This window comes from Plectrocnemia conspersa, unplaced genomic scaffold (assembly GCF_051122295.1).
Source record: "Plectrocnemia conspersa isolate PC_06_02 unplaced genomic scaffold, ASM5112229v1 ptg000011l, whole genome shotgun sequence".
Taxonomy (NCBI): Eukaryota; Metazoa; Arthropoda; class Insecta; order Trichoptera; family Polycentropodidae; genus Plectrocnemia; species Plectrocnemia conspersa.
Window position 1 is genome coordinate 11,541,159 of NW_028277175.1, and position 18,390 is coordinate 11,559,548.

Genomic DNA, 18,390 nt, shown 5'->3' on the forward strand with positions numbered 1-18,390 from the left:
TAAATATAAGCAAAACAAGGCATAACATATTGCTTTAGAGGCTAAAGAGATGTACTCAAATAATTGCTAAATTTATTATTTTATAACCACATACGTTTTGTTTTATATTATTATTTTATATATGAAAATAGTTATAAACCAGTAACATGTATATACTATATAATTAGTATGTCTGTAAAATTATTTACAATATTGAAATGAATGGTTAGAAAAAAAAATCCCGTAGTAGTAACTCAGCTATAACTATTATCCCTATCGTTACAGATTTATTTAGTGAGAGGTAGGATAAAAAATAAAATATGTACTTAATAAATAATATTTGTATGGAAAAATAATCATTCTGGGCCCCATGACAAAAGAAACATTTTATGTATTTTTTTTCGTCGTAATTTAATTTTCTAAATAAGTATTAATAGTTACGAGTTAACAAAGAGTTATTTAAAAGGTTTCATAGTACTTTATAAAATGACATACGTTTTTCTGGTTATATTCAAGGGGGTTCCTGTTTAGAATTCACGTCAAAAGCAATAAAATCGTGCAGCGGAAACTCTTTTTATTTCAAACTTTTGACTTAAAATATGTGAGAATAGAATGAAGCATATTTAAACCGAATTTTGACCAATAGGAGGGCGCAAAAAACAATTATTCTTTCTCAGAAGTCAAAAATTCACGTCAAAAGCAATAAAATCGTGCCGGCGCCGGAGTGAATTTTTGACTTCTGAAAAGGGATAATTGTTTTTGCGACCTCCTATTGACAAAAATTCGGTTTGAATACATTTTAATCAATGCTCTCATATCAAAAGTCCGTAGTAATATCGATAAGGATAGTAGATTAATCGATATTTCTTGGCTGCTTTCATTTTTCGTGGATCTGAAAATTCAGACCAAATACCTAAATTAACTACTACTCATTTAAATTTGTTGGATAATTCACCCCAACTAATTGTAATATTTTATAAGGTTCAGAAAGCAATAAAAACAACAATAATTTACAAACAAATTTTAACACAAACGGAACCGCATCAAAAAAAATATACTCTGTTCCTTTGATTAATAATGCTTTTGAAGGCAATGTTCTACTTATTTTATTTATTTTAGTATGTATAAAAAAGGCAAAACATCTTATACCTGAAATACATACATCGCAAACAACTAGTTTAGTTCGGATTCGTTATTTGATGTATCTCTTCACAAAGCGAGTTACGACACGTTAATTTTACTCAATTGCAAAGACAATGTACAAAGAATAAGCTACAGTGCACATTAAGGAATATGTTTATACTAAAAATGTGCAATGAAACGCAGTATCTTGTGGCATTGAATACATATGTAATTAAGGCAATCCTAAAATAACTAATATGTATTTATTCCCTAAATCCTGTTAATCACTAGCGATTTTCCTAAAAGCGGACTAATCAAGGTACAAGATTAACTGATTAATTGTTTTTGTAGATCGGATCAAATAACATTACATGCACAGATTGGACAGTTAAAAATAATCGATGGTTCAAAATAGCTAATACCTAGGTGCCGTTAATTCACGGGAAGCGCAATTAATCTTAGAGAGCACAGAATAATCTGGCATTGTTTCAGATTCAATTTTAACACTAGTACCAATAATAAACATTACACCGAAACAATGACTGTAACATTAAATATGTTATTAGCTAAGATTGGTATTACAATACAATAGGAAACCTTAAACTATAATATTATATTTCTAATATTTCAACGCACTTTGGTATTCCTTTAAAACTACAGCAAAATTGGATTATTTTGAAAGCTTAGTTTTTGTTCGACGGTTATGTAACTTATTACCTGTATTGTATTGTTTGATGGATGACATATTGGATAATTTTAAATGCCATATTATTATGTCACACATATGTATAAATGTTAAAGCATATCGTATGTATACTGACCCGCTTAGGAACAAGGTGATGTCTTAAATAAATTGATAAAATATTATCACGAACAAGAAAACGCGTTTGACCTTTCGTGATGCATACGTAATCTCGTTTTATACATACTTATTGTTGACTACTAAAGATAAAAATATATTGTGTTCAAAATAATATTTATAATTCGGACATTTTAAAGTATATATTAGTGCTCACAATACGCAGCCCATAACCTTTCAAAATTGTATTTGCAGCAGAGTGAATTAATTTGGTTAAACAGACCCTTGAAGGATTTGAAAATGTCCCGCTGTGAAATTAAAAAGATTGTATTTTACCACTATCACAATATAGAAAACTCGTTATGTAGATTGTACTGTTGTGAAATTGAATTGAAAACGATATAACCAGAAAATTTGCATTGGAGGAGATAATAATAAAACTTTGCTCCAGTTGATGACAATAAAATGTCGAAATATAGGTAAGAAAAATCGGAAATAAAATAGTAGTGTTCAATACTTCGTTTCTTGCTAAAGGAATAAATGCAGCTGAAACCGTTCTCCTTAAGGACTCTGGAAAAAATCATAGCAAGAATATATTTATTAAAAAAAGTAAAAACTGACCTCAAATAACGAATCTGAAAATATAAATTATCTGATGGGTGCTAGTAAAATGATATAATTTAAACTTTTTTATATATAGTAGTAAATAAATTTACATACTTATCATTATTTATTTACACCCGATGTATAAATATTACAGTTAATGTGTATTTTTTGGTAAAGTTATATTTTCACTAGTAAATTCCAAATACATCTTCACCAGTAGATGTATATTTCTACTAGCGAAAATATAATTTAACTGATAGGCGGTAATATGCTGTTCTAAAATGTCTATGAAACTTAATTTGACAGTTGCGAAACATTCATTTACTGTTCAAACCAAAACCAAACCATTAAGTAAAGACCAAAATACAAACTAAGCCAGCTCATTTCTTAGGGGAAAATAAGCAGATGAAAAAGTATAGACAGACGTCGCATCTTACGTATTACTCTATAGTTTGTCTGGCTATTACACTATGTTTTAAAAATATGATAGTTATCCTTACCGATATCACTAAGAACTTCTAATATAAGAGGGCTGATCAAAGTATATTTAAACTGAATTTTGGTCAATAGGAGAGCGCAAAAACAATTATCACTTCTCAGAAGGCAAAAATTCACGTCTAAAGCAATAAAATCGTGCCGTCGCACTGGGAACAGTTCCCAGTGCAACGGCAACAGCACAATTTTATTGCTTTTGACGTGAATTTTTGACTTCTGAGAAAGGATAATTGTTTTTTTGCGCTCTCCTATTAGGCAAAATTCAGTTTAGATGTGCTTTATTCGATTCTCACTAGTAATATTGTTAAAAAAGGCTTAATAAAAATGCTTGATAATCGAGTGTTTTTATCGCGGTGGTCCATTTGACCTGAAATCGAAATTTACTGTATGGCAACACTGAGCAGCAACAGTTAACAGATAAATATTATGAACAGATTTTTTTGAATAATTTTTAATGCTTAATTAAAATATTTTGCATAAAATATTATTTCAGAAAACATGTCGCAATGGTGGCTAATTTTTGTATTAATTTGAAGCATAGAAGAGGTTAACTCGTACCTATTATTATTTATTCAAGAAAATGTCATTTTTGTCATGAAGCCCGGAATCATTGTCTTATTAGGGCCTGGTTACGTTCTCGACAGTCCTGTCCATGACTGTTGCATATGAAAGTTATCGAAAGATTATACTATCGGTAACTTTGATGCTTTGGGTGTCGAAAAAAAATAGCAGGCGCGAGATTTTTATGACGTAGGAATCAAAAAGAGAATTGTAAAAAATAAATAAAGTGGGATTCTAAATATATGATTTTTAGTGGTAGTATAGAATTTACCAAAAAAATCACATTTGGTTTAAAGAAAATTTTATAGCGTCATGAATAGGAGTGTCGACTACCTCAAGCAATTTGTTCTGATGAAAATCGTTTAACAAAGAACAATCCCAATAAGCTTTCTTTACGAAACGGTTAATGAAATGTTAGGTTATAGGAAACTTGCAGGTCTACGACTAATCAGGAAGCTCATTATCAGACTCACATTTGAAACTATTATGTCGAAAAATTAATAAAGGGGTGTTCTAAATAAATATATTCCAATTTGTAATATAAAATGCTTTTGAACCTTTCTATTTATATTATCAGAATATACACATACCTTGTTTAAATTATATTGCAATAAAATTGACGTATTTTAACCTAACATTGTGAAAAGTCAATTCCAAAATAAAAAACATTAGAATTATTTTATATACAATTGTATTTGCACTGGCTGTCGATTTGTGTATTCGACAGATATTTTGTTTATTTCGCTCAATTGGCAATTTCACCGTTTCGACGTGACATAAATACAATACTAGGTTTTCAATACATTACGTCGGGTTGCATAACAATCCGTCTTTTATGTAGTTACAGTTAATCAGATGCTTATGAGTTTCGCACACTTGCTTATCCGACCCGATCATTCTCGTTGTTTATATTTTTATTTGGCACTCGTGTGCTGCGTTCGCACAACGATAATAAACGTCGTGGGAATGAAAATGCTTCACATCAGAAAACTAAAAATCACACACAAAAGAAACGGTCCGATCTCTACACAGGGAAGCATTTACATAACGGGGCGTTCGGGAAAAAATGAGAAATTAATTTTGTAATATTTGCTATTAATAAAATTAATATAGTTAACTTGTAAATTATTATCACATGTAATCTAGCACTTACTTTAACTATTAATGCAAGTTAATAAATTATAGAAGACAGTGTTATTTTTCGAGTTATTAAACAGATTACCAGAGCGTGCATTATGTTCAAAATTGACACAAGTATATTTATAGCAATTATGCTATTAACAGATGGCTGATCGCTTAAAGAACATTGCGACTAATTTGACTCAAATCGAAACTAATGTACGGCACGTGGAAGCAATCACATAATTAAAACATTATACTTAATTACAGAATATTTCGACGACTTATCTCTACTTCTCCCAAATTACACTACATATGTATACGTCTAGTGTGATTTTAATTAAAAGCTTAATTTTTAAATTTAATGTATGTTATTATTTAATATCTTGTAATAAATTAAATAATCGATTGATTAAAACACATAATATTTATCATCCAAAAATATTCTATCTAGATAAAAAAAAGTCAGATCGTTCTCATTTTAGACTTATGTTTACGCATTTCTATTTGTTTAAAAAGCTGCGAAGTTGTATCGTAGGGTTGTTCGTAGTAACAAGAAAAGTTTACATTTAAGAGCTATTTATCAAAATAACTTTTTATTATGTAAACATTTTATATCCTAGTGTTAATAAATACACATGCTTAGACATTCAAACGAAAAGTAAACATATCTTAGGAAGTTAATTTATATCCTTTTCTAATAATAATAAACGTTAAACTACTACTAATATTAAAACGAATCTAAAATGAATTAATTTATAATTAGCTCTATTTTTAATTTTAATACCATATAATAAAATATACAGATAAAATCATTGAGTACTGTATGATATCAGTATAAATAAAACATGACTGTTCTCTAGTTGAAAAAACAAGTTGAAGCAATAAATAAATTATTGTTATTTATATTGGGTATTAATTATTGACGTATCATTTTCTTTGAGCTTTGAGTTATTCTGTAACAATCTAATCAATCATACGCGGAAAATCCGACTGCGATAAACAAATTATTATCATTATTATACTACTGTAGTACTCCTATGTGTTTAGCAATTAATAGCATACATGCAGTGGCGTAGCTAGGGGAGGCGGACCACCCCAGGCGACACTTATTTGGGAGCGGCATTTACGCGATGGAAGGACCGTTCGTGTAATATGGTCCGAAAATTAAATGTGCTAAAAATATATATACACTAGAATAACTATGTGAAGGTCAGATTTTTTATTAAATAATTGTATATGAAACGGGGGAGAGGGGATAAAAATACAAAACTCCCGACTATCGGCTATGCTTAATACGCTCATAGATGAGAAGCAGAAGATATAATGTTCCACTAAATAATGAACATTTAATACCGCGTAAAATTCTAGCTGGAGTTTTTCAGGAAAGTTTCTCTTTATCTTGTATACGAACACAATTATTTTAACATATGCTTACAGTCTCAAACCATTCTGAATGAAATACAAAAATCTTTTGAAATTTTCAATACATATTTCGAGAGGTAAAAAGTTAAAATCAATTATAATAAAACAGATTTCATTATGGTAATTTGGTACTATTTAATTTTATGATGTTTTAATAGACACTCGTTAAATAGAAGATATTTATAAAAAAAAGTAAATATACTCCAAGATATCGTACGATTTATAAAATTCACAAAAAAAGCTCCATTGATATTGGTATGAAGAATAAATGTACAGTAAATTATTATTCAATCCAAAATGTATATTGAAGTACAAGTCGCAGAGATGCTACAGTATATTTGCTGAAGTTTAACTTACTGTTATAATTTTAATAAAAATGTTAAAAAATTGAAATTTTTCATTATTAATAGATATGTTAGAAGTGATTAAAATAAAAATTGAAGTAAATGTTTCGTAACTGATTAAATTAAAAAAAATATTTTTAGATGCTCTAAAAAGAATGGGGAAAGAACTGATGCCACGATTTTTCTATAAGAAGAGAAGAAAAATTTCCTAATAAATAAATTCAATAGAAGCATTTAATTTTAATTTTTTTAAATAAAAATAAACACACAATCAACTTTGCAATTCATATTCTACTAAGTATATAAAACCTCAATTTTTTTATTTCAAAATGTGCTGAAGTAAGAATTACTAATTAGTACTACTCTTTCTGTCATTCAGGGAGAAATTTGCACAGTCTTGGAAGGTGATCTACATGCATTTATGGCGCTGAAGATGGTACCAAATCACACACATACACGTGAAGATTGTCTTTACCTAGTATTGGCAGTTAATCCATCTCGCCGGCAGTTAAAACGGCTCGAGGTACAAATTTTAATCGCACGACCTCGAGTCGTGAGGGTAAAGGCCCCGACAGGCGTCTAGTCAAGAAATTCCTGACTTCAGAAGGGACCGCTTTCGAACGAGCTCATCGCCAACGAACGGTTCTCATCGCTGCACCGTTCCGCAGATTAAAATTTGACGGTTCAACAGCCTCTGACTAAACATTATCATCTCATTGTGCGGAAATGCTCTTTGAAGATATCAACAATGCTTTAGAATGAGCAACCTTTTCAGCTCTGTGAATTAATTAGCTATTTGGCACTGGGCACCTTTAGCTCGATGCAAAGATGAAAGCTACAAAAAAGATCATCTTAAGAATATACCATATAATATCCAGCAGCAAATAGGTTGTAGGTTTTAGTTTTTTAGTGTAGTTTAGAAGCATTCGATTGTGCAGAAAATAAGTGTAATTAAAATTCCTGAATTGTAACACATTCACGACATTAACGTATCATACGAGCTAGTCGCGTTCTACTAGAACAATTCGCTATAAAATTCTTCGCATATGCGATAGGCATCAGTCGCACGTTTCATCAAACGTCTTCATTTAAAACGAGGTGTGGAGGGAAAAAATAGGAACAATGACACATATTAATGGGAACGTCTCATCTAGAAAGTAAATTTTATTTTTCCTGCTACAAAACTAAGGATAATTAATTTCATTATTATCTCAAAATAAAGTGTATGCTAATAAGAAACTTATATATAACTAGAAAATCAAAAACCCGGCCAAATTCATTACCCGGTTCTCGGATGCTTTTCTTTTTTTTAAACAGATACTCGGTACAGTTCCGGGTAATTTTTGTCCACTACGAAAATATTTGATTTTCGTATTTTGCTCAAATAGTATTTAATTATAAAAAAATGTTTAAATAAAAAATTAGAACTGATGTATAATTGTTAATATTTTATTTAATCGAAATATGTAAACACAAAAGAACAGCATTTCAGGGGAAGGGGGCAAAAGTTGGCCAGTCAGTAGTCGTTTTTTAATATTTCTATTTTATCAAGATTCATAGTATTTCATTAAATTACATGCATTTTTCTGGCCTAATTCAAGGGGATCCCTGTTTATAGTCCACGTCAAAAGCAATAGAACCGTGCCGTCGCCGTCGCAGTGCAATTAAATTTTTATAGCAATATTACAACTTATAAGTGAGAATCGATTGAATCATATCTAAACCGAATTTTGCCCAATAGGAGAGCGCAAAAAACAATTATCCCTTCTCAGAAGTCAAAAATCTACGTCAAAAGCAATAAAATCTTGTCGGCGCCGTCGCAGTGGAAACGCTCGTTACCGAGCGTTTCCACTGCGACGGTGCCAACAAGATTTTATTGCTTTTGACGTAGATTTTTGCCTTCTGAGAAGTGATAATTATTTTTGCTCTCTCCCATTGACCGAAATTCGGTTTGAATAAACTTTGACCAACACTCCCATATCAGAAGTCCGTAGTAATGTCAGTAAGGATACCTATCAAGATTTTAAAACAAAGTGACAAACTATGGAACGACTGTCTGCATTTCTTTTTCCGTTTATTTTCTTCTGAGAAAAATATTTTGGTCTTGACCTAATGAAAGTTCTAGAACTGTAATTAGTTTTAGAAATTATAGGTTTGGGTTTGAACAGCAACTGGACGTTTCGCAACTGTCAAATTGAGTATCATATATATTTTAATAAGTAATTTTCCTTAAATAATAGATTTAGAAGTTTAAAAATTAAAGGTGTATGGATGTATAATTATTGACACGAAACTATGAAATTTGCGATCATAAATCACTGAGGGTAAATAATAACAATATACTTAAATGTCGGTTTATTGTGAACAACTGTCTCCCGAATACGCCATATGTATTTTTTGCAAATACGCAGGATCGAAATGTGTCATAAAACTTACATTATGGGACAATACTTTCGGACTGTTAAATATGGATTTAAATGGATTTGGCGAAATAGAAGAATAGCCAGAGAATTGTGCATCTTAAAAATTGTGAGATATTTATTTCATATGGAGAAATCAAGTATTATATAGAAATTATAATACCTAGATACCCTTAAAAATAATAGGGTACTCGTTCTTTTTTAAAAGTGTGGCTGCCCGGTGGGATATTTAACCATGTGTGTAAAAGTAATGTAACAGCTCATTTAACCAGTAAATATCTACTAGATAACTGATTAAAACCCTATAATTGTTCTAACATAACACAATCGAGCATACAGTTATTAAAATCAATCGTCTGCCTGTGAAAAAAATGCAGAACGATTTATTTAACGTCTAAAATTAGGTTTTGAAGAAAAGCAATCGAGTTTATTATAAATCAAAAATGATTGTCACTTTTAATTGTATTATCACCGATTGACATAGATTAAAAGAAATGTTATATATAACATATTGGTATCAATATCAACGGTTTGGTATATCGGATAGATGCATTGTCGCCATATCGATACAATAACCAGCCGTGATAACAACAATCGTTAGAAATTTTATAACCGGTCCAACACACACATTTTATATAACGACCGATCGGCTCAAGGACCAAATACGTACTTCAATAATGAACCAGAATGTGCGTAATTAACAAGGATTATAGCAAGAAAACGCGTATCTTCATATTTAGCAACTTGGACCTTCGAAGACGGCGTGGGCTACCGGTTATTCCTATATATATATATACATATATAAATAATTATAAATTAAAACCCTAGTTTTTTAACTCTCACTCCATCTCTCTCACCGTCACCTAATTATATTTTCAATGGTAATTTCAGACAGAATAATTAGAAAGTAACGTTGAAAATTTATTTTATAAAGTCAAAAGAATGCGTGGAAACTAAAAAAAGCAGCATAATGTCAAGGATTTTTCCGAAGCCAACGCGTTTATCTCCTTTCAAGTGACCTATCATGGTGTTTCCATGGAGATATGTATTTTTTTGCACCTGTGACAAGAATGCGGTTCGCTATACATACCAATAAATCTGGTCCTTACAAAACGACCTTCACCCATTATAATCTAAAGAAAAAAATGTATGTTTCATTTCGTTTATCGCGAGCTACTTGTCAAAAATCTAAATCCGGTTTAAATCTCGAAAATAAATCGCTGTAGGCATAGGGTTTTTTCAATTAATAATTAAATATATTCCCGACCTTTGATATTTAACTTTAACTTTTAATCTCGCTGGTCATTTTAAACGGCAGTTAGTTTATGAATCAATGGTGTGAAACGAACGAAACCTTACTAAGGCAACGGTTAATCAGCTTTTTGCTGCAAATTAAACCGAGTAGCAAGAAATAGAGGCGCTGGTGCTGCTTCTCGGGATGGCGAGAAACTTTTTACTCGTATCGATTAATTAATCAATGTTGTTTGAACGACAAAAAGCGGTAGAGATAGCCTTTGGACGATAAAAGATTTCTCTTATATTTTTTATTGATAAATCAAATTGCATTTAAACGGTAGGCACATACCATTATAAGTGATTTATTGGCGACACTAAAAAAAAACTTCCATATTTCTTGCCTAAGTTCAACACTCATTATTGGATTTAAATAAATCTTACTAACAAAAAATGAGTCATAAATGTCAAACGATTACGATTACCTTTAGAATATATACATATATTTGAAATATAGATATATATAGATTAATGCAAAACAGTAAATAAAATCAATATGTCGTTATTTTTAATTTAATATATAATCAGATTATCATTATTTTATATGAAAAAGAAGATTAAGATTTGACGCAAATAAGCAAATTTTTATGTAAATAAAATTATTGATATATTTACATACATAAATTAAAAGACGGTTCTTCAGAAAGAGTACACAATTTAACAATAAAGTGGTAATAAAAATACTTTTTATCTCAACATTTGTATGGGTATGAGCGTATATTTTAGAACAGTTGGAATCGATCAACATAATACACATTTATATTATGAAAAGGCTTAAAGCAGGATCCTCAGATGGCTTGTGTAGAGCAAAAGTTAAAATAAGTCGTCTGAAAAAAAATCTAAATAAATCGTTACATTGTCAGACAAATATATGTGTGTAGAATACATACATGTAGATAGAATAGCGGTAAATCCTAAAATTATTTTGTACAAACAATGAATAAAAAAATACTCCATAATAATATTTTTATTTTATACCTATCATATACAGAATGATGCAAAAGTCAAAAATAAAATAAAATATTTCAGAATTGTATATTATTCTCTTTTTATTTTAGATTTTAAAAATAGAAGCTTCAGAAATATATTATTAAAAATTAACAACGGTCAAAAGCGTAAAATTGATTTAATCTTACTTTGAACATTTGTGTTCCATTGTTCTTACCTAGAAAACATACATGCGTAATTTTTATCAAATAAGTTTGGCTTAAAAATCAGCGACAAATCATCGTTTTTTGGGCACAAACATCCGTCAAGTATATCAAATGAAGTTGAAAACATGCTCAGGTGTTTATAGCATTAATGAAGAACCAGTGGCACACATAAATCAACTTATTTGGTCAAAATGGCAAAACAGAGCCGATTTCGCAGTTTCAGTTTTATTTTTGCGTTGGGTATTTAAAATACGAGTGTTTGTCAATAAGCCTCGATATTTTATTGAGCTGAAAAATACTGTTCGTAGAGAAATCAAAGAGATAGCTTTATCTATATTTAGGTATTTTACATGTGGTTATGGAGTCTTTGAAAGAGCTCACATTCGTGGTAAAGCCATGCATAATTGGCTTTGCCATATAAGATAAATATAAAAGTTATTTAATTTGTAAATGGTAAAGTGACTTTTGGCCCATAATTTATAGTCATGTGAATTACTACTTTTACTGTCATTAAACTAAGCAAAAAAATCAGGTAGAGTACTGTATGTAAAATGACGTTATATTTATTATTAACATATATGTATGTTTTTTATTTTATTTATTTTAACGGACCTATGATTTTTTAATAGCTGCCATTTGAAAAAAAGATAATTTAATAGGCTGGCTAACGAACTTAGTTAAGATATTTACAAGATCTATTTTTTAAAAATGTTTTATGGAAATGTAATAAAAAAATATTTGTTTTTGAAGTTGCAAAATAGAAGCCTAAGTAATAAAAAAGAGTTTATTTATTTTTGACCTATAATGAGTGACGTCATTCAGATCGTGATGAGTCTCTTTATTTTATATGGAGCGTTTTAATCGGAATCATATCAGAATAACCAATATGTTCTGAACAAATTACCTGATAATTAACATATATACAAATTAACATATAATCACATTTTTTTTATTAATAACGGCTATTCCAAAAACTTTAAAATACATGTTATGTGGTATATATTTTGCAAAAAAAATAATACATAAATTGTGTTTTTTTTCCGGAAGTATATTTTTTGTATATATTGTATGATACATGTGATTTAATGGACTTAGGTCACTGTGACGCTGACAAATCGTAATAATTAATGCACTTTCCACGAGCGAAATGCCAAGGACGCTATTGTAGATATCTAGACCAATAATTTTTGTTGCAACACTCAACTGCCGACATTTCTAATGGGCATTATAATATGCACTTAACAATCGATCGGCAGTATAAAGGAAAAAACAATATTTATCGAGTTTTTCCTTGTTAGGTTATCTTTAATTTTTAGCATTAAACTTTATAATTTAATTAATAATATAATTCATTACTGCGATGATAGACGATAATAAAAACAATAGCAAATTTTGTTACGACGCACAATGTCAGTAGTTTCTGAGAAAATTGCGACCGTAGTAAATGCGAAAGTGCAATTGTGACTCAAAATTGTATCTCACTCGAGCTTGCCCACATGCTTTTTATCTAAATGATAGAGAGGAATGTGGGAAAACACGAAAACGAGTTATTTTGCAGTTTTTCTCAGCACGCATGCTAATTACAGGCGGGCATGTCTGGCAAATTGTGAAATTAAAAAGAGAAATATATTTATGATAGTAACATGTGTCACAAAAAAAAATTGTTTACTGTAAATAAAACCTAAATATTTGATAATAATAATATTTACTGCATATTGCATAATACAGCGTTTTAATAAATAAAATATGATTCATATAAAAAATTAAACCGTCAAAATATTTTTTAATTCGCAAACTATTGATTATAAAACTATTGTTTAAGAATTTCAAAGGTTGAATTCTTTGCGTTTTAAAATTAATTTTTTGCTAAATTTTCAGTAGCAATAAACATTATTATTCATAAGATTTTTTTTGTAATTCACAATAAAATTTCCTTCTTTTTCATAATAGCTATTCAGCAAATTAAAATGATCAGAGCGTAGACATTTAATAAACGATCAAATAATGCAGAAATAATATGATTTGAAATTTTCAAATCATATTATTTATGCATTATTTGATTAAAATTATTTATTATTTTAAGCAAATAATGCATAAAAAATATGATTTGTTTTGCGGTAATTTAGAAATAGTGTTACGTGAAAATAATGAGAGTGGTTCGTCAAAAATCCGGGAGTTTTTAATGCATACTTAAAAATAATTCAAGCAAATTAATAGCTCAAACGTAAGATGGAGTGAAACATAAAATATAACTGATTTTTAAAAGTGCACATTATTTTCATTGTTAGGCATATCAATTAAACCATATTTTGGGACATGTTTCTGCATCTACTAAATTTACAAGATTATTTTTCGCAAATCTATTTGGAATAGAAACATTCTTTTCAAAATCAATATTAGATGAATATGTTAATGCTCGTATACTAAAATCATCGAATATTTGTTGGAACTTTAATACAGTTTTTGCAAGCAATGATAAAATTATAAAATGTTTTGAAGAATTGCAGTCCATAAAAATCAATATTCAACAGGATTTTTACGATTAAACAAAATATTTTTATTTTCACTGGAATTATGCCGCATGTCGAAATATTATACAAGCAAATGCAATCGAGAAATGTTGATGCTTGTATAATTCAGAAAGCATTGAATGAATTTTATAACGTAATTTTAGAAATCCGTGATTCAACCGTTTGTGAATCTGCTATCATAAGTAGAATTATTGAAGAAGTATGTGACAGTATTTGTAAAGAAGCAAAACAAAGATTTGCTTACACAAATCATTTAATAACTGTTTTAGAAATTTTTAAGAATTATCATAAAAAGGTGACAAGTCTTTAAATAAAAGAAAGATGTAATATGTATTCAGATTTAGTTAAAAAAAAATTAGAAACAGAAATAAATATATTTTTATTATATTATTTGCATTATTAAATTTATTAACTGAATAAAATATGAAATAAATAAACTTATACAAATATTAGTTAAATAATATAAATCAAGAGCGATTAACAGCTCTATCAATGATTTCGATTGAAAAAAATAAAAGTAAAAAAAAACTGTCGAGCTAAAAATCGAAAAATGCACTTCATATATTTTTAATTGAAGTTTTTTTGCATATAATGATTATTTTAATTTTCTTTTTCAAAGTGTATTTTTTTCATTCATTGTAAATTTGATATTGGCTATTAATTAGCACATGTATACTATTAGTACAGAAATAGATAATAGTCCACTAACTGTTTCTGTAGCATAATATTATTATATAAAAAAACACAACTTTCAAATGTGGTTTTTTGGCGCTAGTCGTACGCAGCACCCCTATTTATTTCAAGCCACGAGCCGCCACTGTTTGAAATCTATAAAATTATTCTATGAAATAATTTCACAGATGATTTATAAAGCGATCAGCGCACATTCATATTTATTATATAATTAATATTTAATCACACAGGTTGAAACATGCGCAAATAGTACATTAGGAAAAATATTGAATACTGATAAATAAGGCGTATTATGCAAATTTTCGTGTGGAAAAATATCAAAAATAGTGTACCTAAATATTTTTTTCGATAGCTATAAAAAAATAATTGTAGTTCAATAGTAGGTAAATAAATGCATTTGAACAATTACTTGAAAATTTAAAAATTATTATAATTAGTCTAAATAAATTTTTAATATACCTAATTCTAGCACAAATCATGCAACGCACCTTTTAACTATTTTTTTATATTTTATTCAAATCAGATCACATTTGTAAAATAGAAAAGCTAACTGCAATATGTTTGGAAATATTCAGTTAACGCAGCCGTATTTCAATATGGAAAGCTTTTGCCATAACAAACATAATTTCGTGTAGTTACTGTAAAAGTGAAAATAATAAAAATAAATTAGTTAGCACTGTATCTTAATAAATTAATAGCAAGCATTGTTTTATCATTGGTTTACTTTTGTGTGGTTTCCCATGCTTTTTCCAATGACATCATAACTCATTATCTATGAGATAATGAAATGCTATTATGTTTTAATGAAATAAAATAAATAGTATAGTAAAAAAACTACTCGATCGCATACACTCTGTATACATACAATATATTCCTATAACACATTCATACGCACGTGTTTACATGCGTGAGTAATAAATTCGCGCAAATATCGTAAAAACAACGTTAAGTGCAGAAAATCGAACCGATTATGATTGTTCTTAAACGAAAAGGCCGAGGGAGAAAATCGATTATGTGTGAAGAAGTGGTTAGATTGCATAAAAAGCGATAGTAATTCGTTACGCTTTAACCGAAGAAAAAATATGCAATATAGTTCAGTTACTTGAACGGTGTTTCGGCTTTTAAAAAAAGCATCGATCGAAAACCGCCATATTTATAACAATCGATCGCATTTTTATGAATAACCGTTTGGAAAACGGCAATATTATTTTCCATCCTAACTGTATTTGACTCATGAGAATTGGAATGTGGGCTAGACGCTTTATTCGAGCGATAACCGTCCATATTCGAATTGGTCTTAACGTCGTTTATTGCGATTTATCAACTTTGAACGATAACCGAACGCTTCATTCACAATACATTGATAATAATATTTTTTAATGTAATAAATACATTTCACAACACGGATTGATCAATGTGGGGCAAATTTAATTCATAGAAAGAGGGGTTTGTATTATTGTATGTATACCTATTATGCGGGTTGTCTCTCTCGATATTGCACAATAACCACTCCACTAATAATAAATATGCTAATTACGCGCAATTATAGGGGTGGCGCCTTTTTTAAACGTTGTTCATTATTTAACGTACGATATAAGTAAATTTCCTGCGATCGCTCAGATAAACGTTCAACAGATAAGCAAAAAACGTATGTGAATGGAGTTTGAGTCTACCCACATTTGACTACTATTGAATAATGTTTATAAATGATCGATTGTTTTCTATATATTTTTTAGAACACTCGAAAGATAAGATTGGTATATTGGTCGTTTTTCGATCGCTTATGGCCGAAAGTGACGGCACTTTTGAATTTGACGTTAAGAGGTTTGAAATTGTTACCGGGTCTAGATCGGAGTCCCATAGCTCCTTGAGGTCGCTGGAGCCGATGTCGTAGTAGGTCTCCATCGTAGTCGCCTACGATGCGTAGATCGAACGCGAACGTAGACGGGCGTATTGCACTATAAAAATCCAGTCGAACACACACACTCACGGTGCACTCGGCGAACTTTTATTTTTTGTTGAAAAGTTGAATGAAAGCGATGGAATAGAGCGGAGTTCGAGACGTAGTTTGGGTCAAACTTGCGTGAGGGCACTCATTTCGCGATTTAGTTTAATTTCGGGGGTGTGTTCGCGAACGCCGGTAGCTGCGGCTAGGGCACAGCGCACAGGACCGATCAAAGTCGCGTCTAGCGACCGAATGGATCGCCGACGTACCCCCACCGCTCGGTAAACTGTTGCCGATGGTAAATGGTAAATGGACGCGTTCACCGTTATCTCGACCGCGCGATTTTCCCCGTAGAATTCATTTTCATCCGGAAAATGACGATAGAAAATGGTCGCCAGCAAATGGTGGAGCGCGGCCGCCATCGTTGTTTTGATAGGTGAATTCGCGTTTCTCAACGAGTGGTTCGCGATAAACGAATATAATATAAATATAAACATTTATAATATTATTATTACACTGATATTTAAATGCCTTATTCGTTATCAGACGTTTTGGCGATCGTTCTGGCTATTATTATTATGTTTACAACCGTCCTAAGTCTAGTTTCGTATTTTTATTGTCTGCAATAATTCTCGATATTTATTTATCCGCGACATCACTTTTCACATATTTTTCACTTTATCCCCCAACTGGCACTGATAACTTCTAGACTACGTTCCGCGAATTCCCGAGAATCGAGACTTTTGTTTGCTTATCAGTAAAAGCATAACGAACAAATGTATGTATGCACATAATTGTTTAAAACAATACATATTAATTTATTTCAAAATATTATAGTCGTTCGTTTATTATATTTATTGATTATTTAAAAAAAAACAGTTTCAATTATACAGGTTGATCCAATTCAAGTTTCCAATGTTAGCAGCACTGTAAATCAGACAGCTGTCAATAATCACGCGTTTTAAAAGTGTCAAATGTTTGCAACAACACATTAACCGCCGCTCAACGCGTTAAAATTGTTCAATCGTCCTAAAGAAATTACAATTCTGTACAAACTGTGTATCGAAATTTACGAACTAAGCGAAAAATTCGCAACGTAGTAAAAAATTGAAGAGATTGGAAGCGTTGGAGATAGGGTAAGGCCTGTGCAGAAAAATGCGTGTCTTTTAATGAAATATTATTTTAAGGTTTATTAACCCTAAGGGGTGAGAATTCGCAGCCAAAAAGATGCCGGTGGAAACTGGTAATAATTTATTAGTTAAATTTGCATATTACGAGTTACTATGATGGGCGAGATCGTTTTCTCCGAGCGGTGGTGGAGAAGCTGGCGGAGGGATGATGTCAGTGAAAGATAAAGCGAGGGTGTAATGGAGGCAGGTCTCTCTGCTGCAGTCAAATCTGGTGGAGTCCCTCTCTGGTGATGGTCGTTCATGACCGAATGGTCCTCGTCTACGGGCCGCATTTCAGCGTATCTCCTGTCATGGCGTGTCTGCACGTCTGCTGTCTCTATCCTCTCCTCATTGGAGACCAGCCTTAAGTATTAAGGGTTTCAAAGCTCGCTGACGAATCACAAGCATGCAGCGATCATCCAGCCAATCGTTGCACTTGTTTCTTAGAGCAACGAAATATATATATTTCCTAGGTCGAATTGTGCAGCGAGAATGTTATGACCTTACGGTGCTTTTTGTCTTTCAGTGATATGTTGTTTCCTGTGACCGTTTCGCAACAAAGACATATTATTTTAATGCATCGAAGAATACTTGCGTATTTATGTAAATCCTTTTTTATAGACTTGATTACGGCTTTTGTGTGGTCCCATTTTTTACATTCTATTGTCTAATTCATCCATATTATTATGAACGCGAGTTTCAAGAATAGGACCCCACAATATGAATCTTAATGAA

The 18,390-nt window shown here is 30.6% G+C and overlaps 1 protein-coding gene across 3 annotated transcripts in view; it reads right to left on the reverse strand.

The window, feature by feature from the left end:
• The window catches only part of CrebA (Cyclic-AMP response element binding protein A), a 104,703-nt gene extending 87,782 nt beyond the window's left edge, over positions 1-16,921 (reverse strand). Inside the window, exon 1 of one of the 3 annotated variants that reach the window (XM_088198129.1) lies at positions 16,381-16,921. In XM_088198129.1, the coding sequence (XP_088054255.1) occupies positions 16,381-16,446 (66 nt within the window). In that variant the 5' untranslated portion in view covers positions 16,447-16,921. The remainder of the gene's footprint in view (positions 1-16,380) is intronic. The other 2 variants (XM_088198128.1, XM_088198130.1) reach the window with 2 other exon arrangements.
• Between the last annotated feature and the right edge of the window lie 1,469 nt (positions 16,922-18,390).